Source organism: Sphaerodactylus townsendi, linkage group LG07 (assembly GCF_021028975.2).
Source record: "Sphaerodactylus townsendi isolate TG3544 linkage group LG07, MPM_Stown_v2.3, whole genome shotgun sequence".
NCBI lineage: Eukaryota > Metazoa > Chordata > Lepidosauria > Squamata > Sphaerodactylidae > Sphaerodactylus > Sphaerodactylus townsendi.
This window is the reverse complement of record NC_059431.1, coordinates 90,872,848-90,900,198: the sequence shown is the minus strand read 5'-3', so window position 1 is coordinate 90,900,198 and position 27,351 is coordinate 90,872,848. Positions and strand designations below refer to the sequence as shown.

The window sequence follows — 27,351 nt, the reverse complement described above, 5'->3', positions numbered from 1 at the left end:
CAAAGGAAGGTATGTAGGAAACATTTTTAGGATAAGTAATTTAGAAGAATCTTAAAGATCATGGCCTCCTTAAAGGCCCTGGGAACTTCACTTGCATAAGACCTACTGAACATCTGTGCCCTTTGTTCTCCAGCTTGCTTCAGTGGATGTTGCACAGCTAGGGACGGGACATCCTCTCAATGTGAGGGTAAGGTTTTTTAAATATATATATATATATATTTAAGCAGACCAGGAGGCCATGAGTATAAGAAAATGTTTTGCAGATTCTTTGTGCATTTTCATACGTTGTATCTTTTTTGTGTTACCCATCATGCTGGTTATCTTAACAAAATTAATAAAAATAATTATGTTCAGGGATACCCGAGTTTCTTAAGCAGAAAAAAGGCTAAGCTAAATATAGATACAACACTGTAAAGAATCTTACCCACCCCTTTCCTCTCAGTATTATACCGACATCCCCTCTGCTTTCCTTTATATCTAGGATGCACAAAACATAAACATGTGCATTGGCCTCCAGGGATCATCATTTTCCTGGAGTTTCCTTGCAGTTGCGATTCTGTTACTTACTACTCTCCCTTTCATGAGACAGGAAATCTTAGCTACTGAGCCTGAAAAATCGAGCCAACTATATGATAGAGATATCCCCTCAGCATGTTTCCATGAAATATGGGAAATTAACAGTCTTCTCCTAGTCTCTAAAAAACTTTTCAGGGAAATGAAAATTCAACAGCAGCATGTTCCAAAGTTTCAGGATATTGAACAATGCACACTATATTTGCCAATGAATACACTGGCATTTTTCTACTCTTGTCAGCTTCAAAAAGAATTTGGCATGTTGGCAAGAGGGATTGCTCCTTGAGAAACAAGAGCCCAAAGCTCTACTGGGTGTACGGAACTAATTGCACAGTTTTTTGGATTTTGGCCTAGGTTCTTAGTACTACCCCATTTCTCCACAAAAACCCCCTCATGCTATTAACTTTTTAAAGTGGTACTATAAACGTTGTAGACAGGATATGGCTACAAAATTATTCACTATTTCATAGAAATGTACACATTTTCTACTTTAAATGACTGGACAGTGATTCTGATCTATCAAAAAGAAAGGCTACGGTATTTAAAACCTATTTAGCTGTAACCAAATAGCTAGTCACCAGCATTTGAACAAACTCAGCAAACACCTTAATTACCAAGTCCATGACAAAAACTCTTATGGAAAACCCATCCTGCCCTACAGATTTACAACAAATCTCTGTTACGCAAATCAGCTTTCTTTAATATCTATTCCTTTAATTTATTTGCAAAATAAAGATAATCAGCATTGTTATCACAACAGCAGCTTTACCAAAGACAGTGAAACAAGGACAAATGCTACATTCTTGTTGCTAAGGTATAAATAATAAAGCAATCAATTTCTTACCATCTACAGTCATCCAAATAACAGAAGAAAGTATTTGCAAAAGCAAAATGGAAAGACAATTATAAAAACAGAATGGTAAATTGCTGGCTGTTATGTGAAAATGGAGGCAACCATTATGGTCAAGATAGCACTTACCAAGCCTATATCCTGGGGAATGCTACAAGAAATAATGGCCATTCCCTACCCCAAAATAAATTTAAGATCAGCACTATCTCAACTCTTTATCAAAAGTTTTTTTTTTTTGGTTTGTGAAGTTAAATGCTATTATGAAATTTGTCTGCAAGGGACTCAAACACTCCAGTCTGAGAGGTCCCTGGGGGGTTGGCTGCATGCAGGCCTCCTCTGAGTAACACCATGTGCAGAGAGGCACAGCGGTCAGTTGGCTGGTTGTGTGATAAAAGAGACAGTGCTGGATGGTGTGATGCACATTGACTTGTGCCTATACTGAGAAGTACACAGATTATCTTCTATTCAGTTTCTAGAAGGGTTGACCTATACTTGGAACTTTTTTGTACAACCACTATCACATGTCACAAACATATATGATCCACTAAAAACCTGTTGATATTACAGGAGGTGGAAGGTGTCTTCCACCTATGGAAAGGCTGTTTCATACCTCAACTTAGAGCAGCTATCTCCATCTTTCCAGACATAGGATCCACCGTAAACCCCTAAGCAGCAGTCTGGGATTATCACAGCAGCAAGCATGTGACATCACAGCCAGAAGTAATGAACTCATATGACAGAAAGAGAACCAGCAAGAGTAATGACACCCCCCGTGGCAAGATTCTAGGCAGCAAACCAAGGAAGTAAGGGAAGGAACCAATGGGCTGGATATAACCAGGTATTCCACTGGTGAAAAAGGGAAGAGGGGTTTGGCTATGCTTTGACCACTAAAAAGGCTATACTAATTATCATGGGATCTGCAGGACCAAAGTCATGTGGATAGAAGGCCATAGTAAGGATGGCAATTGGCCAAGACTGAGCAAAAGGTGCTCTTCATTTTTATGCACACACACTAACAGTAGACCTTTCCAAAAAGTAGTAAAAATGACAGTTCTACATAAACTTTCACCTCAAAGGTGGAGTCCTATAACCCACCTGAATGTGTTCACTTGTAGATTGAAGAACATTGTTTTAGAGCATTGTATGAGAAAAATGAAACTAAATTGGAACATTTTTCTGTTTGCACAAGCTCTCATTCAAACAGAAACATGAAAACTGCACTTTATACAATAGCTCTTAGGTAAGTATTTGCAGAACAATGCTAGCAGCTATTTTAGTTCCATTGATGGTTCTTTGTAGCAAATACACAGTATGCAAATATATGCATACCTGTTGCATAATTAATTGTTATTACAGAATCTGCATTTCCATCATGAATGGCTCAGTGTAAAAAATCAATCTATTTCTGTTGAAAGAACATGCTGTTGCCTATAGTAACTAGAATAATCTCGTAATTTATCTTCATTCACTACTAACTCACATGTTGAAATCAGACAAGACAAGAAAAAATCTTCCTTTTACAAGCAGTTTATTAGTGAGCAGCCACATCTGTGTAGCCATATGCACTTCTGCAATTTCTATTAGTGCTAAATGATCCTAATGGACAAAGCAGTAACCCATTTCTAAATCAAATAGGTCTATTCCACACTAAAGTTTTGAAAAATCTTATGTTTATTTTACCTTGATGCTCCTCTAGATCCATGTCAAGCTGCCGTATTCCTTCATTAAGATGGCTGATCTTTTCTTTTATATCTGTTAGCCTAATATAGTGCAAAAACTTGATGAAGAAAACTAAATATACACAGCTTTTATTTGAGGAAAATATCAAAGATATATTATTTAATCAATGTAATAGCACAGTGATATTTTAACTCATCTTGGCATTCTAGACACAATTGATTTTATGTGTGGCTTTAATTGTACATGTTTAATTTGACAGTTTTGTATATTACCATATGGGTCCCCCTGCTGGTTCCTGAACAGCTTTACAATAGAAGAATGTTTGATTCAACTGCATTGTGCATCAAGTAAATCAGAGATGTCCAACTCTGGCACTTCAGATGTTCTTGGACTACAATTCCCATTAGTCGACTTCTACCCCGGCTTTGCCTCCTGGGTCACTGGCATCTGGGGCATGTAATTCAATTGAGCCCAATGGAGACCTTTTTGGTGATGGAGAGGTTTTTTTGTGTTTTGCCTCCCTGTGCCACCAAAAAGCCCTCTGGAAGCAGTTGTTGGTACCATAGCAGCCTCGTCTCTAGTTGCCCCAGGACTCTGGATTGGGTTGCCCAGAATGTTTTGCAACCTGCATAGAGAAGCTATGTAGCTGCATTCAGATTTAAATCAACCTGTGGAACAAGAGTCTAACACAGGGGTCCCCAAACTACGGCCCGGGGGCCAAATGTGGCCCCCTGAAGGCATTTATCCGGCCCGCCAGGCATGGTGGCGATGGCTCCATTCATGTGCAGTGGGGGCTCGAGGGAGAGGAGGAACCGGCCCCAACGGCTGTTGATTGCAGTTACACGATGGCATCCCCAAATCTCCATGAATTTTCTGACCCAGAGTTGGAAACCTTACATGTGGCAACTCCTGCTCCGCCCTTCCCTCTCGGCTACTCCATGTGTTGCTCTCAGGCTTTCTGTTCCGCCTCACTCCCATTGGCATCAGCCAGGCTGGCGAATTCTCGCTGGCTGCTAGGGAGGAAAGAACCCAGGAAGATACCTGATCCTGGGTTAGATGGAATGTTTCATTGGGAAAGTTCTGCTTTTTTTTTTTTTTTTACAGGGGAAGGTATTCCACAGCCTCCCCAACAATATTTGGAGCCCACCCTGTACTTGACATACTTTGGTCACTGTTCTAAAAATAGACCATGACAGAAAGGCTGAAAGGTGAAATCAAACATTTTACAATCATTTGTGCATAGGAATTTGTTCATAGTTTTTTTTAGTCCGGCCCTCCAACAGTCTGAGGGACAGTGAACTGGCCCCCTGTTTTAAAAGTTTGGGGACCCCTGGTCTAACAGAACACTCTGAAGAAACACTCACTGTCTTTCCATGCTTGCTATTTCTTGATTGTCTTCTTTAACCTTAACAAGAAAAAGTAAGAAACAGCAATCTGTTAAATAAAAGGGGTGCTAAAAGAACATTGGTTTACACAAACCTGTAAAGAAATGGGTTTATTCAGTTTCATCAAGAATGGAGGCTCAATGCTTAAACACAGATTTGGTTGTTATTGATTACAAGATATAAAAATAGGGATTTGTAAGAGAAGAGAATTCCAATTTCTCCTCCTCCCCAGCTAACATGGTATTTCCTACTGCTTCTGCCACTTGCCCATCTGGTTTTCTTTCTCTCTTCCTATCTGTTTGGTCTTCCCACTCTCTGCCTCCCCAGTCAACCAGTCTTCCCTTCCTGTACATTTCCCTCTCCAATTAAGGTAGTCCAGGAAACTTTGGACTGCTGTCCTGCTCAGCACTCAGAGACAGTTATTTGCCTGGGGGACCAAAGCAAGCACCCGAAGCAGTGGCACCACCACTGGAGCTCAGCTTATTCCTAAAATGCCCATCCAATTTAGTCCTAATTTCCTCCCTGCAGTCTGTTAGCTAGCACCCCAGCAACTTCAGAGGCAACTTGTGCAAAAATAACTCTACCTGTTCCATACATTTCATTCCTCTTATTATCTCTTTTCCCCACAAAAACTGCTCCTCTGCCTTTTCAACATGAAGGTTACCATTCAAGTCTCCACTCTAGACACCTACTCAACCAACCACACTAAAGAATATTTGCCTTGAGTCTGAGGAGATAGGGTAGCATAGAAATGTTTTAAATCAATAAATCCTTAGTTCAACATTTAGAATTTGTATATTAAAAGTGCAAATCTCCCACGCTCTTCTCTCCATCTTCACAAGCTGCTTTCCGTCATGAGACAAACCCCTGGAATTAAAAACAAAAGCTGATAGAGAGGTGGGCCCTACCAGGTTTACCTCAGTTAAGATCTTGGACATTAAGCTCTGCTTTGAACAGAATCAAGAACATGGACCTAAGTTATCATTTGTTAACCATGCTACAGAAGCCTGGGTGGAAAACCATGAAATGGAGTAGCAATAGTTTCTTTACCTGTTTTAGTAACCTCTCTCTCTCCTCCTGAGGGGATCCCATACTTTTGTCCTCTGCAATCATTTGATCCCGATGTTCTTCTAGACGATGAAGCTTTTCATATAGCTGCAGTGCCTCCTGCTTAACCTGGGAGTGTGCTATTTCCTGCAGAAGGAAACAGTTGTTGGCAAATGCAATTTCTAGTTGCAGAAGACCACATAAGTTTGTCATTTAAGCAACACAAGCAGTCATTTAAAACAATTTATATGAACCTGATATACAGTGGTTATAATTCTAGAGCACTATTCAGCTGCTGCATTAAAAAAAACATGAATAGACTGAGTGTCCAGGGAGGGGGTGCTGGATGGCCACTGCTGAGGGACTGTGGCAAGGAAAATACAAGAATTCAAAAGGTAGACTCCCTTTCCTTGAGCAATAGCTGTGATCTATACTAGGCTAATGAACCATCCTGTCTCCTTCCCCTTTCCAGTTTTTTTAAACTATGTTTTCACATTATGTCTGAACTCAGAAAAATACTTTTATTTGCTCATACTCTGCCAGGGAAGCTGCTACCAGTCATTACAGACACCATTTAGTTAGATGAACCAGTGTTTAGAGTTGGGCAGCTTCAGATATTGATACGTACAGCTTCCAGGGCTTGCTCTTTTACATTCACTGCATCCATTTCTTGCTGTAAAGCATATAATTCCTAGGAGAAGAAAACAAAATCAAAATGCATGGTTAAGAAAAGCTTCCAGAGGCTGGATAACTTATACGCAGGTCACCCATAAAAACCACAATATTCAACATACACATGAGATGTGGCTGATAGGATTTTCTATTTAGTATATGATTAAGAAGTGGTCTGCATGAAAGTTACTCCTCTTAAAACAATCTGCCTTTGGTCTTCTGCTTTGAAAAGTTAACAGATGGAAATCAAGTACATTTTGTGCAGTAACTGGAATTTTGGGTTTGGATGTGAAACTGGAATTTTGGGTTTGGATGTGTATAAGTGGTCACTGACCTCCAGTTGCCCCAATCTGAGTCCCCTGACCTGTCTTCCGAAGGTTGGGGAACTGTTAGAAGTGGAGATGAAGGATATCAATATTCCCATCCTTCCTCTATCTGGAAGTTATCTGGCCACACAGTAAGATCTTTTGATTCACATCAAAGCATTTTATGAATGATAAATGTAATGATGGCAACAATCAACAGTCAAATAATATTGTACTCCACAGAAGAAAGTTAATAATTAATGGAACTTTCCCTCTAACATCAACAGGACTGAAACTTGCCAGGGTGGGGTTGATAGTACCGTCCACTTAGTTTAATCAATACTTAAAGTACGGTGGGATTGATCAATAATCACCTGCAAAAAATTTTCATTTGCCACTCTCATCTCCATATATTTAGCTTGATTTTCTTCGGTCATATTTTTGATGATGTCTTCTGCTGCCTGTTTTTCCTGCTGGATGTCATCTTCTACAGCTTGGATTAACTTTTCTTTGCTACAGGAATGTAGGCATTTCATAAATGAGATTCAATCACGGTTATTATTTTTTTCAGGTTTTGCATTAATTGTGGCAAGAAGGTCTTCATACCAAAGGACAGTTAAAGTAAGTTAAAGCAAAATGAATGAAAATGTGAAAATATAAGAGATCGAAATACAAAAGCACTAAACAATAATGGAGTCAAAACCATTGCTCCATAAAAGACAAAATGAATTTTACAAATTGGGATCGATCCTAGACAGGCTTACTTGGAATTAAGTCCCATTTTATTCACTGGGGTATAAACTCAGGACAGCAACTATCTTCTGGTATAGCGTTCAAACAATTTTAAACTCACAACTGTCAATGTAACATATAATGGAAGAGACTCAAACATTCAGATCCTTTTCAGGCTACAAAATAAGAAGACTAAAACAATTTTGAAATTCTTAACGAAGCAGGAAGAAGACATCGGTAAAATTCCAGGTTATGATATGTCCTTAAGTCCAGTTAACAAAACAACACACTATTAAAACATGATTATAAAATAACATGGATGAAGATTCAAGAGGAATTGTAAAGATGGTCCAAACTAAAAATGTCATGACTAAGAAGAATTTCCACTGTGAAAATGAATGTACTGCCAAAATTATTTTCTGAATTCCAAATATCACCAATTCATATACAAGAAAAAAACCCTGAAAGAATGGCAGGAACAGATGAAAAAGTTTATATGGAATGGCAAAAAGCCAAGGTTCTGATTTAAAGTTTTACAAGATGAGAAAGAGAGGAGAACTACCAGTCCCTAATATTAAAGTATATTTCCAACCAGCTGGTCTGGTTTGGATCGTCACTTTTAACATACACTTTCTGTGTGCACAAGTACCCACATAAACAAAGATGGATATTTCTTCATCTGTGGTAAATACAGCCCACCTAATAAACAAGCAACTATTCTTGATTCTGAAGCCAAGAAAACTCCCTCTGCTGTAAACTCTTTACAGCTATCCTACTTGTTCTTTTCACGTCATGAACATGTAGCTTAACCATATTCTTTCACTTCCTGATTGGCTACAGGGCTCATAAAGTCTTATACGAACATGAAAAAAATTGCTCAACCTAGTTAATCTTTTGCTAAAAATCCCTCAAGAGGTTGTTTTTTTTTACATTTTATTTTAAATTGTCCATCTGTTAATTGGGTACAAAGGTTGAAGCCAAGCAGAAGTAACTTTGCACCATGCATTCCTTCCTTTTCATCCAGGAAAACATGCAAACATGAGTTTGATGTTCCCGAGAAAATCTAGCAAGGTAAGATGTTTTGTGAAGCGGTAGCAGAACAATTTACATGCAAATAAGGAAACATCTTTTTTCATAACCAATGTCATAGATAAATACTATCTGTGTTTGAAAACTTTTATGAATCTTGGAAAAGCCATGAATGATTTATACTTTGCGGGCAGCCATATTTGAAAAACCTGTTTTTTCAGATGCTTTCCTTCAACTGAATCCTGCAAGCTGTACTTTTCATCATTTTAACAAATGTGGAATTGAAAATGGAACATTTGAAATCCATAATGATTCATTTTTACTTTTTAAATATGAACATGGATTAAGATGAGACTGAGAGAAGCTTTAACAAATAAAATTAACTGCAACCTGTTTGTTAATTTGGTTATGACCAGTATACCTATTATACAGTTTGATGTGTTTTCCCTTTAACTTTGTGAGACTGATAAAGCTGTCTACCAATGAAGTTATGCAAAACTCATCAGTGCAATGATTTCTGCTCATGTGTTGTGTAATGGTACATAATGACGCTGATCAGTGGCACCATTTAATATTTCCATGAGGGTGGGAAGAAGTTTTTTTTAGCAAGGTTGAGAGGCTTAGTCTTGGATATAATGAAAATTAAATTGCAAAGGAAGAATATCTTTAAGAGAATGTGTTGCAGCTACTGTTAATACATCATAATCACAGCAGAATTAGCAGCATATAATATGTACCTTTTTCTGAAGTGAAGGGCTTGTGCCTTTGGAATACACAGTTTGGATATAAGTTATGCAGTTATTTATAATCAGAAAGTTATTATGTGAAACCAGTAAGGCCCTTCTGAGGAATAATCATATATGGCATAAAACAAGGAAAGGGCCATACCCCCCCTCCCGATTGCTCACCCTATACAGAGCCCCTAATCTTGAAACAGTGACTAGTACTAATTCGTACATGAGACTTCATGGAGGCAATTCCTTTCCTTTCCCTCTTAGAAGCTTGTTGATTCATAAATTTTGAGCAGCATAATTCTAAATCTACTGTTTAAGGGATACAAGGACTGAGAAAAATTTGTCACAGTCAATGTAACCTTAGGATCGCTGTCACTTAACCAAGAGGGTATTAGACACAGAGATCCAATCTGTTAGAAGAGGAATAATATAACTTGATCTTAGATGTTCACAAAAAAGACATTCGGGGATCACGTGCGTTAGAAAATTAATAGAACAAGAAAAACACAGGCAGGTCCCTTCCGATTATGGCAGGCTCATGAATCTACCATGTATAACCATAGAAGGGGTAGCATTTAATCTAACAAGAAAAAGAACTCTTTAGAAACTAGGGCTCATTCCGCACATGCAGAATAATGCACTTTCAAACTGCTTTCAGTGCTCTTTGAAGCTGTGCGGAATAGCAAAATCCATTTGCAAACAGTTGTGAAAGTGGTTTGAAAACGCATTATTTTGCCTAGGAGTTTTCAAGATATAGATATCAGAAGGCAAGCAATGTTGGGAAGAAATTCCAGTGAACAGAGACGAGCAAATGTGACCAACACAAAATGATGGATTAACATAACAATCTCTTTAATACCCTTTTCATTTCAGAAAATGCCTCTCATTTCCTAAGATCTCTTTTCATATCCTATAATATGCCATATCAATGACAATTTCTCATCAAAAACATTTTTCCCATGAAGATCTATATGAGTCCTATTTTTTTTAAACACTAGATATCTCTCAGTGCTTAAAAACAGCTGGACAGTCCAATCCAAAAGGGAGGGGAGCAGAGAAGAGGTTGGGGACAGCACTGCTGCACTACCTCCAAAGAGACAATAGGTGGTGTGGGCACCAGGGGACAAGGAGAAATTCCTTTCTCCCCTAGGAAAACCCATAGTGGAAAATAACTTATGCTGTTTTTTGGTGGTATTTGGTGGTGAAGTGGCAGGTTCCAGGGCCAAAAATCCCCAGGAAACACCCTCCTCCACACCAGTGGGCATTTGCGACAGTGAACAGTGACTGCAGGGGCCAGCTTCCTGGTTCAGGTGCTGCAGCTGCCGGTTGCCAGGGTAGTGCCAGTGTCCATGCCAGTTTGCATGGTGCTAGCAGCACGATTGCTGGTGCAACCCTTCCTCCACTTCCAATGCAGATTCAGCTCCCACCCTTTGGATTGCACAGTTGTTGTAGTTTAAAGGCAAACAATCATCATGCCCGAGCTTTAAAAGACATTTGCCCAAACTCAAAACAAAGGACAACACCAGTGACGCACTAAGGAGCATTTAACAGCCTTCATAAAAACTGGAGCACAGTATGCTCTATAGATTCATTAAAAACGACCAACAGACTCATTAAAAGCAGTTATTCAAATAGCAGCACCAAAAAGAATATCTGGAATAATTTTTAGATTATTTTCCATCTTTTAGGTATAATTTCCACTTTTGGGATAAAACTAATTAACAATTGTCCCAACATCAGGTTTGATTTTATTAGACATAGCTTTTTGATGGGAGTTCCAGTTCAGATTATAAGAAAAGAAAATACCAAGATAGAAAACCTCAATATTAATGCCCTGTAGAGAGCAATTCTCTCTTCTTAGAGAAAATCATAATCTATGGTTCATTCCACACATGCAGAATAATGCACTTTCAAACTGCTTTCAGTGCTCTTTGAAGCGGAATAGCAAAATCCACTTGCAAACAGTTGTGAAAGTGATTTGAAAATGCATTATTTTGCCTGTGAAGAAGGGGCCTTTGATTTATGGTAATCTATGATTTATTGGAAGACCTTCCCTAAAACAATACTTTGCGATCCAGCTCTTGTGCAAGAAAAAAAGATCTGCATCATCAGCATAAAGAAAGATTGGACTACTATGGTTTGCTAGCTTTGATGGGAGACAAGCCCTTTGAAAATTCATTGCTAAATCATGCAAATATAAATTAAACAATAAAGGAGCAGAAAGCAACCTTGTCAACCCCCCAACCAAGTTAAAAGGCTCAGTCAATTCCCCTTGGTCACCACAGCAAACCTGAGCTATAAGATTCATATGAAATTGCTGTATGAACCACAACTATCTTCTATCTCTGCTGGAATTAGATAATTTACTCCAGAGTTTTTCTCCAGGAATAGTATTGAAGGCTCCTTTAAAATCTATGAAGCCAGCATATAGAGCCCCATTAAAAGGGGAAGAATATTTCTTAGCTAAATGTGAGACCAAACAATGGTCCATAACCATCCTCTTCTAAAACCAATCTGCTCCCAGCCAAAGATATCATTTCGCTCAATCCAAGCAAGTATGAAGTATACAGTTTGGCCAAAGAAGATAATAGATTGGGCAATAGCAACTTGGGTCAGAACACTAACCCTTTTTAAAAACTAGAACTATTATAGTGTGTCTCCATGGTTTTGGAACGGCTCCCAAAGCACTGATCTGTGTGAAAGGAGCAACAATTTCAGACCACCGACAAGGATTCACGCTAAATAATTTGTTTGGGATTAAATCAACCTGGGGCTTTCTGCAGACAGAAGCAACCACTGAGGGCCTTATTTCAGCAAGGGAAAATGGGAGCAGCTGACAGTCAGAGTGCACACAGAAGCTCCTCCCAACCTGCCTGTTGGAGTAGCCAACGGAAAAGGGTTGGTATAAAGGCTGGAAGAGGCGGAAGCTACTCTTCCTATCCATCCCCAGCATTCTGGGAGGCAAGGCCAATGTGCCAGACATGAAGTTGGCTGTCATGCACCCCTCCCCCCCCAGGGATCATATAGGGATCCCATTAGCTCAGAGTCATCCTGTTCATCTTACCCAATACAAATGATGCTCCAGCTTAAGGCTGAGAGCAAGGCTTATGTGTGTAACAAAATGGTTGGCACACCTTCTCCAAAATCATACATAAAGAACTGTTTTAGGTTAAGACCTCACAATATCTGACAGAGAGCAGGTTTATGTGCTCAAAACCAATACACCGATTTAATCTATAATTATGAATTGCCAGGTAGAGAAGTAGACATGTTAGATAGATGTGTGTACAGGAGTTCTGGACACAGCTTCCATTCCAGCAGGTCATTACCTGAAACTTTAAACCTCTCAATTTAATATGCAAACAATAGTTTGAGATGTTATGTGGGGGACTGACAAAAAAAAATCCAACTTGAACTTACTTTTCTGAGTGAATACAGCACCTCAATGGAACATGGCTTTGTAGGTTTAAGTGTTACAACACCAGGCAAAATTGTCTCCTGTACACTTGACAGATATCAGTGGCTTTTTTGTGGCAGCCTTATGATACAGACACGGGGGGAAAAATCACAAAGCTTAGTGGGTAACCTTGGGCAGTCACTTTCAGCCTAACTTTCCTCACAGGATTGTTGTGGAGATACAAGAGCAGGGGAAATAAGACAATGCACCTTGCCTTGACCTCTTTGGAACACAGGTGAGGCAAAATGAAGTAAATAACACAGTTAACATTTCTCATAATCCACTGTGTTTTGTAAATCTACTAAAGGGGCTAGGTTTGGAAACCACCGTTCTGATACCATTGTGCCACAATTTGCCATGAACAAACCCTAGGTAAAACATAATTCCAGAATCCTATAGATTATCATAATGAATGTCAGCATTTCATAATATTCCAGAGATAACATACACCTTATATCCTTAATTCACAGATTTGGAACATGAACTTTGCTTGGCTCCCACTAATGGTTGCTGTTCTTTTTCTGTTCTCAGAAAATGTAAGTTTTATAATCAAAATTAACTACTGCTCTTTATGTACTCTTCCTAAAATGTTCACTATAAGCTCCCTACCAACATAATGGGATAATGAAAGCTGTTGTAACATGCATTAATTTAATTTATAGATATTCATATGATATTAATGCTATACAACATGATATATTATATACCAAAGTTTAAATCACGGTGCTGGCATACAATACCTGAACAAGTCTTAGAATTCTAATCATTTGCAGAACAGTTACTTCTTTCATAGACATCCTTTCTTAATTTCAGGAAAGAGTTCCTGGATATTGGTTTCTACTGTGTGGGTTGATATATGATCAGAGATTTCAAACTGCTAAAATCAATACCCTCTAAGAAAAAAACAGTTTAGCCCTATTTGATGTTTGAGTTCTGACACTTCATTTAAAAAGTAGTGGAACTATTCTCCTGTAGCCTGAACTACAGAGAAGCAATATATTGTTGAGGTTAGATACATATACAGATTAGGACTGCGGGGATCAGGCTCAAATCCATACTCAATATGAAGAGAACCACATATGTTGCACTAAGTTCCTGGTAGAAAGAGTGGCATGAAAAATTAGGGTCAACTTCTCTCACATGTTATATTTTCCCAAAGAGTGTATTTGGGGGAAGTGCAGATATTCATAGGGTGATAAAATATAGATTTTCTCCATATTGATAAAATACGGAAATATGGATATGACATTAAATAATCACAACAGCTTGATATTTAACATGTACCCCTCTATTTCTGTCCACATTTTCTTTTTTAATATTAGGCAATATCTTTTTATCTATATCCATAACAGTTTTTGTCTTTTCTTTAACAGGGCAAGTCTGATGCAATGGCAAACAATTCTTCTGTTGTTATTCCTAGTAACAATAACCTCACTTTAAATGGTAATGATATAAAGATTTTGCACAAGAACCATATCTCACAGAACTATACCTGAACAACAACACTATTCATGTTCTACGTAACAACAGCTTTTATGGTCTTTCAGAATTAGCAATTCTAAACATCAATAGTAATTCTATCCAAACACTTGAATGAGCAGCATTTTCTGGTTTAAATCAGCTAATAGCTTTATATCTACAGAACAACGAAATTGCTCATTTAGATTCTGTATTTCTAAAGAGCTTGAAGCATTCTCAAAGGGCGGTAGACCTCTCTTCTGCAGTCCAAATGCTTTTCAATGGGAGTCCTCCAAGCAGCTAAGATTCTCTTATGTGAGTCTGTGTATTTTCGAAGATAGCTCCTCCAAAGTAATAATATTTAAAAACCACTATATATTGCCAGAATCAGCAGAAATTTCTGAGTACAGCTATGTAATTTTCAGACTGAAAAGGCGCCAGAATCGGAGCCTGCAAACGTCCTGAAGCAACCTTCAGCAAAGGGAGGCAGGGAGAATCCCTTCACTATCAAACAAAATGTCGGGCGAAAGCAGAGGGTGAAACTGACTAGAAAGCAAAACGGTGGGGCAGGAAAAAGCCTTTTTTCCCCTCTGACGGCTTTGCCGTCCAAAGCCAAACTAGCAGCTGCCTCTTTTTAATATGTCCTCTTTTTAATATGGACATCTTATTTTGGGTGTGCAGAGTGAAAAGAAGCAGCCACCTCTTTTTAAGATGTTCCACAGAGATCTTTTTTGTGCTGTGCAGAATGGACCAGAGATACACCACAAAAATTGTGGTGCATGTCTGCCAGTGGCTCCGCTGGCGAAAGGAGGCTGTCCAGGCTTGGGAGGTGACTAAGGTCGACCCAGCACCCAGGTCTGCTCCTGGTGATGCCAGCAGAAGGAATTTCTGCTGCTGCAAAAATTTGCCAGCAAAGGGAATTTCTGCTGCTGCAGGAGTGCACCTGCTCCAGAGGGGGACTCCCCCCCCCGCCCGGATTGGGCTGTTTGTCTCACTGATTTAGTTAACAAGTCTGATGGGATATTTCTGTAATCATCATAAACGGAAACCTTAATGGAGGGAAACTTAAAGAAGGAACTGTCACAAGTAAGGCACATTTTGTTTTGAACTATTATTTAATTAATTTAGGTCCAAGAGTGGGCTATGAAGGGCATACGTCATACATTTAGAAACTGGCAACAGACTTACACAATAATTTTCTCTGATTACACTTTAATAACTGAATCCCTCAAAGAATTCCTGGAGGTAGATGGGCAAGAGGGAAAGGAAACAACCTGTTTTACTAATTTTCTACAGAGTGCTCTCAAAATGATGGGCAAAGTTAGACATGATAATTTTAATCAGGTAATTTTAAAAGTGAATATGTTAATCTAACAATACCTTACTTCTGACAACCTATATGGATAGGTTGAATCTTGTAATAAGAAGAAATGTTTGGATTTATACCCCACCTTTCTCTCCCGTAAAGAGACTCAAGGTGGCTTACAAGCGCCTTTCCCTTCCTCTCTCCACAACAGACACCTTGTGAGGTAGGTGGAGCTGAGAGAGTTCCGAAGAACTGTGACTAGCCCAAGGTCACCCAGCAGGAATGCAGCAGTGTGGAAACTCATCTGGTTCACTCCTCAGGTGGAGGAGTGGGGAATCAAACCTGGTTCTCCAGATTAGAATCCACCTGCTCTTAGCTACTACACCACGCTGGCTCTCTGACTCCCTTTTTATTTTTTATATTTACAGATATTGAAAAAAATACCGCACACACCGTTCGAGATAAGCAAAAAATACAAGCCACCAAAACAGCAATTATATCTACTTATAATAGAAAAAAGAAGACTGAAGCAACCACCAAACTCCACATTTCCATTAATCCTAGCAATGATACTGGAGTTTCTGCATGCAATGACACAGATGGAAAATTACTATGTTCAGGTATATTTCAGTTTTGATTAACAGCATATATTTTGTGCTATGGTTCTTGGTACAGTGAAATAGATCCAAAAGAAACTAAAGGATCATTTAGATGCAGAATTTAAAACATGGAAATATACATAAACATTTAATTTTACATGTAAACATGAAATTACATGTGTATATACATACATACATACATGTGTGTGTGTGTGTGTGTGTGTGTGTATCTATATATATAAAAAGCTAACAGTGTTTTTGTTAGTGGTAGTATAACTCAGTAACTGCTGGGCCAATTCCTCTGAAAATTCCCAGCCATTATAGTCAGCCAGTTGAGAGTGTTTTTAGATGTTCACATACCTGAAATTTCACACCTGGCCCAGGTAAAACACCTTTTTCCTGGTGCTCCATGGTGAAGGACATGCAGCTGCCTGTGTGTAACTGTCACCCTTAGAATGTTCGTGCAGCTTAGAATGTTCGCTCAGATGGCCAGATATGAGCAGTGGAAACAGTGCATAGGCAATAACTCAAGTGGAAGTGAAACACATACACACACATACACACGAGGGAGAGGGAAGGGAGGGAGAGGGAGGGGTGGCATGCAAGGGAAGAGAGGGAGGGAGATGAAAGGGAAGGAGGGGGAGGCATGCAAGGGAAGAGAAGTGAGAGAGGGGAGACAGTGAGGGGTGGCATGCAAGGGAGAGGAGGCAGGGGGCCCAGCATCTTGATATGACCCGCCCACCCTAGCGGAGGGGAAGAAAGGGAGGGGGAGAGGTGGCATGCAAGGGAAGAGAAGTGAGGGAGGGAAGAGAGTGAGGGGCGACATGCAAGGGACGGGAGGGAGGGGCCAGACACCCTAGATTCCCTGAATACTGCAGTTACAGTTAAGAAAACCAGGCATGCATTACTCAGGAGTAAGCTCAGTAAAGCAACCATGACATACTTTGAATGGCTGCATCGCGCCCCTCAGAGGGTTTCCTCAGAAGCAACACCCATTGCCACCAACCAAACTTACTCCCAGGTAAAGGATCATGACCAGCCAGCCTAGATGTGTGGGAGAGGTGCCTTTCCATTTCCCCCCCCCACCCCCCCCACCCAGGAATGCAGGCATACACATCACTGACATCGCACAGTATCAGGCTGCGTGTTTGGATGAGCATGTACTGCTGGCCTCTGCAATTGATTTGCTGCTACTGTTCCTTTCCTATTTCACCACAATAAGCCACAGCAACGCGTGGCCGGGCCCCGCTAGCGTGTGTGTGTGTGTATACACACACACACAAACACACTTATATACATATATATGTATATATATGTGTGTGTGTGTGTGTATACACATACACACACATTTAAAACATTAATCTCTAGGACTTCTGTGAGATAAGAAGATTTACAATGCTGGGTGCTTTAAGCAATGTTCACCATCTGAGGCCAAGAAGCCACGCTTTTTTTAAATTTATGAACTTAACTTGCTTTACCATTTTGGGAGCATAAGCTTTCACAAGTCAAAGCTCCCTTTGTCAGATACATGTTGAAATGGAGATCTGAGTCCTTATAGCCCAGTCAGATTCTGGGATACAAGGACTCAGATATCCATTCCAACTCATATCTGAAGAAGATAATGATTCTCAAAAGCTTGTACCTCAAAAATGTTGTTTGTCTCTAAAATGATCACACTAAGAGAAAAAATTTGAAATGCTTTGTGCTGAGAAATACTAAAAATGATGTTCCTTCCCTTATTCTTAATCATGTAGGCTTTCAACCCATTGGGAAAAGCTGGAGATTTTTGATTGGTGTCCTTGTAGTGATTGTTACTACTACATTGCTGATTATTACTGCTATCAAATTCCCAGTGTGGTACCGTCATTTGGTTAGCTATAACCACAGCCGTCTGGATGAAGACGAACCTGAAATGTATGAAGAACATTTCTCCACAGATGCGTTCAGTTTCCCACCAGCACCAGATACTAATGAGAATGACTCCATAGTGGTATTTGAACAATTTCATACTTTTGTTCCAGAAGAGGATGGATTTATTGAAGATAAATATATTGACACATGAAGAATTACTGAACTGAATCCATTATACTGTAATATTAACACTGACTCACGGTATATGTACTTTTATGAACTTCAGAGCTAACAACCTGCTGTTGCTTTTATTCAATCATGGTATGCATACCTAAATTTTATAGTTATCGTGGAAAAATACTAGTGGGCTAAAGGAGCATTAAGCCTTTCCTTGAATAAAGGAAAATATGGTTTATATGTTTAAGAACAGGAAGAAAAACAGACCCAATTCTAATTAAGACAAGGCATATAAATCACTAATGAGGTTTGTGTGGAGTTTAAAATGTAACAGGCAACAAAAAAGAAATAACCTCTTGTGTTTGAATGTAGAACATTTAAAAATAAATTTTATCGATATCAAACAGCTTTGGGATTTTGATATCACATACAAATACAATGTAATGTTTTATATTTGTTTGTATTTACTAGACTTTTTTAAAGATTACAAAATCTGTTTCCCAACAATTAAAAAGAACAATTCTTCAAGCTTCTTGCTTTCTTTAAGTTTTTTCTGGAGAAAAATTACAATCTCATGTCAGTAGCAGACACTGTGGCCATGCCCAAAACTATGATTTCTGCCATTAACTTATACTGAAGAAAATATGTTCACTGACAACATTTGACATGAGAAAGGCATCCTTGAAGTATTAATTGCTTCAAAGCACTTAACCTATTAAGGTTTCAATTACAAACCTCAATTATATTTACCAGGAATGTAAATTCCACAGTAACTAAAGGGCTTTTAAATTCCATGGAAGTATGCTTAGGATCATGGTACTGACATACCCTAAAAAACCACTGGTAAATACTGAAAGAAAAGTTGCATCACAGTGAATGCGGCAACTGTGTTTGCTATAACTATTATATCAGCAACTTTGCACATTTTCAGTTTTCAAAGTCTATTTTTGGTGCTTCATATACTTACGCTTGTCTTTCTGTGAAAATGATGTCTATGCTCTGAGCTTCACGATCATTTTGTGCTTTCAACTATTAAAAAGACAATTCCATCAAAAACTGTGAGGACGTATTTCCCACTTCTACAGCAAGTACAAAAAATCCAATACTTCTATTGCCTTCTATTCCTCCATATTTCCTGCTATGATTTCATAAAACAGGCTGTAAAAGAGTTTTAAGAATGACCACCTGACCCTATAAATATTTATGAGGTTTAATATAAATCACAATTTAAGGTAGCTTTGAATGTAATTTTACCAGCTTGCATTCACAGTAGCAGGACTGCTGACACAAATAACAGGACTGCTTATCAGAATATATTAATGAATCTCTATAAAGGGTTAGAGGTTTGAAGCCAGACCCCTACTCCGACTGTCTGCTCTTGCAATAGTATTGGATGAAAGCACATGGATGAAAGCATAAAGAAAATCTAAGCATGCAAACTGCTGTTTGGCAGGGATGGGGAAACAACCATGAACAGCAGCCTGTTCCCTGTCCTCAATAGTTGACTGGTATAATCTATTCAAAACACCTTTATTTTGCCTTTTAACCCAAAAGCATCTCCAGTACCAGAGGAACGTTCCTATCATATTAAGCACTATGGAACACAGGACTAGTCTTGTTTGTGGGCTTCTTAGAGGCGCCAGTTGGCCACTGTGTGAACAGACTGCTGGACTTGATGGATGAGTTAAAACAACTATATAGCGGCTCCTCCCACCCGAGAGTTTGAACAGGAACAATTCTATCTAGGAGCAATCAATCAATACATGGTGGCAAACAAGTAGGCCTAATCATCTGCTTATAATCTACCTACAGGAGTCTAAGCAGTTCTAAATGTGGACTGAAGCTGGTAGAATAACAACATGCAACTAAGCTGGGGTAAAACAGTAACATTCTTCTCATTAAGTATTCACAACACCAGCAGTAATTTAATGCTCAATTACTACCAGTCACATGCAAACTCTACAGCAGTAAAGGACAGTCCAACAATAAACAGTCATTTCACACACTCAACACTGTGCTAAACTTCTTATTTTAACACTTACTAGGTTGTAGTCACTCATCACTTCCTCCATGTCGGTATTGGTGTTGAGCTTATCAACCAGCTAAAACAAATGTCAGATGTTTAACTATTTATTGTTGTCTCTAGATGTATACAAGAACATAACAAAGCAAGTAGACAGGGCTTTCATAAACATTCATCCCCAAATATAATTGACTAGTTTTATGGTAACAATAGAAAAACTACAGAAATATCTGCACTATAGCAATTCTCAGCTAAAACTGAAATGTTCAATTCACTTTAAAAAAATACAACTAGAAAGAGCCAGTGTGTTGTGACAATTACATTGTGAGACCAGGAATGGGGAAAACTGGGCTCAAATTCATAATCAACCACAAAGCTCACTGAATGACTTTGGGCTAGTCACAACTACTCCAACAAACTTCTCTAGGTTAGACCTCTACCTAATCAAAGGCTGTTGTGAAAATAACAGGGATGGACAAAACCACCTTGAATTCCTTGGAAGAAGGATGGATAAAAATGTAGTAAATCTGGAAACAACCAGCATACCATGTTGTAGTCTGCTAGCTGTCCTTGAAATTCTTTGATCTCACTAGCTAAAGACTCTGCCCTAAATGAGAACAGAAAACAGATTATTAAATGCCACTGCTTATGCATTAAAAATGCAAAGAAAGTTTCACATTTTACCATCTATATCTCAAATATACTTGTGCACTTCCTTAATGACTTCATTGGCATGAAATTGATTTATTGGTTAATCAATCAAAATAGATAACTACTGACTACTATTAAAAATTTTAAAAAGATGTTAAGAATGCATGCAACCTGACTTACCGTTTTTCATATGATAGGTAGACAGAGTTCTCCTGGTTATGCATGTCAATTTCTTTCTGAAGCTTGCTAATTTCAGTAGTAAGCTCATTTATTTTGCCTCTGTAAAAAATTAGTTATCATCTTGACATTATAACATTATTTACCGCTTGTAGAAGAATTACTTAATTTATGTTAGGTGGGTGGGGACAACCCAGCTCCTCCCTTTCTTCTTGACACCCCAGAGCATCAGTGTCCATCAGGGCCCAAGAAAGTCCATGGACAAACCTTATAAACCACATGCCAGCTATATAATCAATTACAACTGATCCTTTAACAAGCCAGCTCTCTGACAATCAGCTGTCTGACAGCTCCATCCTCAGGGCAGAGAAGTACAGTGGCAGGGAAGAGGCTTGCCCACTTGGCGTTCTCTAAGCCTCACGAGGCCTTTAAAAGGCCTGAAGAAAGGGGTTGTGGAGGACATACTGGCTCAAGCTAAGAAGAGAACAGAACTAGGTAAGAGGAAGTTGAATAGGGTGGTGTTTAACCCCTACCCCTCTCAGTCTGAGGCCAAGAAAAGTCATTTCAGTCAAATCATACCCTGACATGATGGTCATAGTCTCGGACCTAATCATTTATGTCATACCTTTCCAGAAAAAGTACTATAAAATGGGTCACATTGTTCTAAAAACCCCATCAGCAGCTAGCTTTCCTAGAGGGCTACTTTCAGAATAAAGCATGTTATCAGTGGCAGAGGGCTCAATCCCCATCCTATAATGTTGGCTTCCTGTAAATTCTCTATATTACAGATATCACTTTCTGCACACCTTCTTATGCCATGTGAGTGTGTGCATGCAAATAAAATCGATGAAACTGGATTTTGTCCAGGAGTTGCAGCAGCTGAATGCCAATTTAGAGCAATGAGAGTCAGCATTTGAAAGGATGTCATGTTAAGGAGGGAGCAAACTTGTTTTCTGCTTTCCAGAGACTAGGACAAGGAGTAATGGATTCAAGGTACAGGAAAAGAGATTCCACCTAAACATTAGGAAGAACTTCCTGACAATAAGAGCTGTTCGACAGTGGAATACACTGCTTCAGAGGGAGGTGGAGTCTCCTTCTTTGGAGGTTTTTAAACAGAGACTGGATTGTCAACTGTCAGGAGTGCTCTGATTGTGTGTTCCTGAATTGCGGGGGTTACGTTTGATGGCCCTTGTGGTTTCTTCCAACTCTCTGATTCTATGGCACAGTGGTTAAAATATAAGATTAGAATCTGGGAAACCCAGGTTGAAAGCCCTACTCTGCCATGGAAGCTTGCTGGGTGACCTTGGGCCAGTTATGCATTCTCAACCTAACCTACATCACAGGGTTGTTGTGAAGATAAAACAGAGGAAATGAGAACAATATAAACCACTTTAAGTCCCCATTGGACAGAAAGGCAGGGTATTATAAAATAATAGTATCTAACTAGCTAAATAATTATAGGTAGGTGTTTGTTCTAAATACATTTTTCAGCTATTATATTTTATTGAAAAAATGGAAAGGTCTTCCTACATTATAGTTCCGGAATAAAAACTCCTGTAAAATATCCCAACTGGAATGAAGGAAACTGTAGCAACTTCTCCTGCTCCATCACAGAATATTTGCAGAGAAGGAGGTGACACAGTTTTATCCTGCTGTAAGTTAATCCTGAGTCTGATATCCTCATGGCAGGAGCAGTTTGTGTGTGTGATTGTGTGTGTGAGTGATTGAATTGGAGGTAAGAGGCAATCTTTAGTAAAGAAAGAGTTTTTCAAGAAGTCAGATGAGCACCAGTCACATTACAAGGTATGGTACACAGAAAAAGAAACTTCAGAAAGAACTAGCTCAATTTCCTGCAGTCAGAAAGCAATGTGTATGCATTGAGTACAAATAAATGGTTGAGAAAGTGTTGCAGACTAAGTTGGGCAGGAGATAGCTGGGACAGCCCTTGGGGCATGTGCTGATTACAGAAAACAATTGTCTGGATGGAACACAGGGAGGAACAGCTGCCATAGAGGAGAAAGACTTAACACATCTTTCTCTTCACTGCCAGGACTGCAAGGTACTAGGGAAAATAATGGAGGAATCTATGCTGGACCCCAGTTACACACCATATAGAATTACAAACCCTTTAATGAGGCTAAGTCACCATGCTTGACACAAACTGCTTACATGGTGATGCCGCAAATCCTGGTGCAAATTATATTTCACATACCTAAGCACTCCAAGGTAATATGATTTATCCATAACTTGTCTCTGTGGGCCTAAGAAAGATGAACAGATGTCAGTGAATATTTTTAGACAACAACTCACAGAACAGTCTTGGGGAGGTGGCCCTGAAAATGCTCAACGAGCCAACCAGGTGCTGCAACAGAATATCTCTGAGACATACCAGCAGAGTATCCTGGTACAGTTGCATCATAACCATGTGCCAGCACAGGTATACTTAGAGTGCCTCCGGCACCACCCCCTTTGCCAGTGCAAGAAGGAGGGCCCCCAGGGGTGTTACAGCAGTTCAATCAGCTCCCTAAGCTACCCTAGCCTGGGAACACCCCTAAGCTACAGTGTAGAGTTGCATTCTTAAAAACTTTGTAGCATAGTCCACAGATACCAAAGAAGTTCAGGAACAGCAACATCCAAAACAGCTGCTGTGTCCCCAGAGCCCTAAGAATTACAGGAGGCCGAAGCCTGCTACAATCTACACACATTGGTCCCACCCAAACCCCCATTCCGCCTCCACTGCCAAAGCTGGCTCCTGGCAGCCTGGATGGCCCAGGCTAGCCTGATCTTGTCAAATCTCAGAAGCTAAGCAGGGTCGATCCTGGCTAATACTTGGATGGGAAGCCACCAAGGAATACCATGCAGAGGAAAACAACAACAAACCATCTGTGTTAGTCTCTTGCATTGAAAACCTTACTGGGCTGCCATAAGTTGGCTACCACTTGGTGGCACTTTACACACACGTGTGTGGGCAGAACAGATGCTATATCATGTGGCAGAGAACTATGTTGGTCAGGGCTCTGACTGCTGGACGTAGTATCTTGTAGCACTCCAGCAGCTCAAATATACACTCAGGGAAGAAACACTCAGGGAAGAGGGAATGGCCACACCAAACATGCACAACTGGCTGACATGGCAGAGATGTGGAAGAGGAACCAGCCACAGAATGCTAGCAGACACCCATGGACCTTATTCTTCCTAAGGAAAGTCCCTGTTGTCAATGTTAAGGTGCACACCATATCTTTTCTTCAGGCACACTGAACTGGAGCAGCCAAGGAGGACACTAGATGACTGGAACCCTTGGCCAGCTCTCATGGCAAGAGGGCCACAGGATGAACAAAATGAGCTCAAGCCCCCCCCCCCCTTCCCCTCTGCCTCTCTCCCTTTCCCTCCAGCAGGGACCAAGGCGTTATCTGAGCAGCCATGGTTCTGTAGTTCTGTAGTAAGTGCCAGCACAGAGCTGAGCTGTTTAGGGGTTACCTCCAGAGAAGCCACCCTGAGCCTTACCCACTGCTAAGCCAGGAGCACTGCACCATGAGAGGTGCAACTCAATTAATACCCAATCCCTGACCAGAGTGGCATTGTCACCATGGATCCATACAAAAACCCAGGGGTTGGTGGTCAGGTCTACATTCCATAAGTGCACTATTCCTGACTAACTTCCTCCTCAGGTGGTACACAGCCAAGTAATAGTCCATGGCAGTGGAAAGACTAGCGTTTCCCCCCCACGCCCAACTGTCCCCAGCAGTTGGCCCAGCAAAACAGGTCCTGACCCACCAGGCATATTAGAGAAAGTGGGGCCAAATCTATGGCTGACTCAACAGAATACACAAACATGAATAGACAATCAACTTTACTGCAACTGTGCTAACACCTTCTTTTCAACAATAATAACAACACAAGCAACTCAGCAATGGAGAGGACCCACCCTGAGGAAAGGACAAGTGAAGCATTACAGATGTTTCCACCTGGCCAGGAGAGAGTGGCTACTGTACCCCTTTCATTACCTTTCATTCCTGTTTTCATTCCACTTAGCCCTTGCTGAGTCACTGGACGGTCTGCAACTTTAATCTGTGAGGAGAACACCACTCCAGTACCTACAGGCGTACCACGTGTACCAGGCCTTGCTGTGCCTGGAGGAATCTGAAATAGAAATTGGAGGGGAAAATTATTGGGGTGGGGAGAAATTAATGCAGCAAGTCTCAATAACCTTGAATACTCTGATCTGTAACCTAGGAATAAGCAGCTGGAACAGTAAAATTAAGAGAAATTTACAGTCTAACTATAAATGTGCACTTTAAATGCAAATGTTTCTCAGAATCCTAATGACCAATTATTGGATTTCAGAGAAGAAGCAACTTCAGCAAGAAGCAATTTTTCAAAAGGAGAATGTTCGGGGATAGGGGCAATGAACTGCAATAGGGAGCAGAGGAAGAGTGGATTAGGAAAAGATTAAGCACCTTACTTCCTGCCACTTTTATGCTAAAAACTGCTTATCAAAACTGTTAAAAAAGGTGATGCTTTGTTATGCAAATTTGTGCCTTTAGAGGTCTTTACATGAATGAAAGAACTTGAGTAAGAAAATGGAGCAACTTGAATTATACTACAGGATGAAAAACAATGTTAACAAAAAGTTGACTACATGTAGAATCTATTAATGTTTGTGTGATGTAAGAAATTATTATTAATATTCACCCTGAAACCCAAAAAATGGCTTACAATCTAAAACAATAAGAAAACAGAAAGGGTGAGATGCAAAAAGAATGGAAGGAGAGAAATCAGAGTGAACATTTTTTTAAGCTGCTGCTTTTGGACTATAAACTTCTCAAAGAATGATCCAGTAATTTGCTTGTATTTGTTTGTAAAATTCCAATGACATGTATTTGTTTGTAAAATTCCATGCCAATGACATGATGCAAATAAAATAATAAGAAATTTACAATGCAGACACAAGTAATGACCAGAAAACGTCACACCATAAAATAAAGAAAACGAGAAGGAACATAAGGAATTCAAGTTGCAAGCCTTAAAAAATAGTTATATATCACTCACAATTGATCCCTGATCCTTGTATCATATAGGTTTAGTCACTGAACATACCCCGCTGCCCAACAAGGCTGCCGATGGAGGTCGTAATGAAGTTGATGGAGGTCTGGCTCCTAGCCCCATTCCTGCTCTTGAAGAGGGACGAGATGTAGGAGGCTTGTGATTACTGGCCATTCTATTCCTCTTCTTTAAACTTCCCTCTGGAAATAAGCATGCATTATACATTATAGTCCTATATATAGATTTCTTATACTTGAGACAACTACAGACTGATAAAGCCATTTATTTTGAAAAAGCCTTCAGAATTTCCTTTATTACCTATAAAAGTTAACTCCAGAGAAAGACAGAAGTAAAAAAAATAACAAAAGGACAGGCAACTGGTGGGATATACCTGAGGAGAATACACTTATCATTGGGCTGGATCTAACTGCTTTTGTTTTTATGGCAAATCATCTTTAGGGAACTATTACAGACAGTTGGTCTGTAAGGAATCCCCCCCCGAAATCAACAGTTATGTGAAGAAGCTAGAAGCTGAAATGCTGAACCCTCTGCTTTGTTTTGTTCTGTTAAAAATAATAACTATTACATACATTATACTACATAACACCTTTTTTGTCATCAAGTCAAAGTGGGCTAATTGAAGTGTTTGGTGGTGGTTTGTCATTGCCTGCCTCCATGTCACACCCCTGGTATTTCACTAGCTCCATCAACTCTGTTTAAAAATTTGCAATCATTTCACAAAACATAAGATCACAGTTATTCAATAAAAATGGGATTGCCAGTACATCAGCTGAATCCTCCTGAAACAACGGAATAATTGTGGCATATTTCTCTCGAACTTTGATTTAAAAGATTCCTTTTATTTTCGTAATGTAAAAACTACATCCACAGCACAGAACACTAACTCATCATATTTCACTCTAGGGTCCCTTCCACACATGCAGAACAATGCACTTTCAATCCACTTGGCGGCTGTGCAGAATAGCAAAATCCATTTGCAAACAATTGTGAAAGTGGATTGAAAGTGCATTATTCTGAACGTGCAGAAGGGGCCTCAGTGAATCAATTCAAGAACTGGTCTCCCCGAGGTGCTAGTTATCCACCTGCATGATTCAGATTCATCACAAACTTACACGGGAACATTTTAATAAATCAAAACATCCAAGATTCCCTAATTTTCAACCTTAAGCGATGTAACCCGCAGGACCACGACTCTACTACCTCGCCCCTGAGGAGAGGATTTTGGGTTTCCCTTGCAGGCTTGGAAGGGCAACCGCGCCTCAGTGGAAGCTCCGCCCCCACAAACGACACCCCGACTTCAAACGTAGGAGCGCGAGCGAGCCACGTCCGCTCCAACGTCCAGCTTTCCTGGCTCTCCCTCGCAGGGGCGCACGTCGGAATACAAACGAACGGTCCTCCTCCGCGCGCTTACTAACGTATCTTAGCAACCACCCCAGCCAACCTTACGTCAATGTGTTTATCCAAGCCACTCTGTGCAACGTGATTTTGTTTTCTCGCTGCTCAATTCCGCCTCGCGAGATTTCACCACGGCTCTTCCACCCCTCGCCAACACCCGGATTTCTTTGCGCGTGCATTCTGGGA

General features: G+C 39.9%; 1 protein-coding gene across 4 annotated transcripts in view; it reads right to left on the bottom strand.

Moving 5' to 3' along the window:
* The window catches only part of IFT74 (intraflagellar transport 74), a 48,835-nt gene extending 21,625 nt beyond the window's left edge, over positions 1 to 27,210 (bottom strand). The window contains exons 1-14 of one of the 4 annotated variants that reach the window (XM_048503659.1): positions 26,883 to 27,210; positions 25,804 to 25,949; positions 24,711 to 24,846; positions 22,919 to 22,967; positions 20,710 to 20,808; positions 20,425 to 20,485; positions 19,898 to 19,957; positions 18,823 to 18,884; positions 6,887 to 7,025; positions 6,164 to 6,226; positions 5,539 to 5,682; positions 4,468 to 4,508; positions 3,104 to 3,183; positions 1,418 to 1,420 (exon numbers count right to left, since the gene is read on the bottom strand). In XM_048503659.1, the coding sequence (XP_048359616.1) occupies positions 1,418 to 1,420; positions 3,104 to 3,183; positions 4,468 to 4,508; positions 5,539 to 5,682; positions 6,164 to 6,226; positions 6,887 to 7,025; positions 18,823 to 18,884; positions 19,898 to 19,957; positions 20,425 to 20,485; positions 20,710 to 20,808; positions 22,919 to 22,967; positions 24,711 to 24,846; positions 25,804 to 25,923 (1,057 nt within the window). In that variant the 5' untranslated portion in view covers positions 25,924 to 25,949; positions 26,883 to 27,210. The remainder of the gene's footprint in view (positions 1 to 1,417; positions 1,421 to 3,103; positions 3,184 to 4,467; positions 4,509 to 5,538; positions 5,683 to 6,163; positions 6,227 to 6,886; positions 7,026 to 18,822; positions 18,885 to 19,897; positions 19,958 to 20,424; positions 20,486 to 20,709; positions 20,809 to 22,918; positions 22,968 to 24,710; positions 24,847 to 25,803; positions 25,950 to 26,882) is intronic. The other 3 variants (XM_048503657.1, XM_048503658.1, XM_048503660.1) reach the window with 3 other exon arrangements.
* Between the last annotated feature and the right edge of the window lie 141 nt (positions 27,211 to 27,351).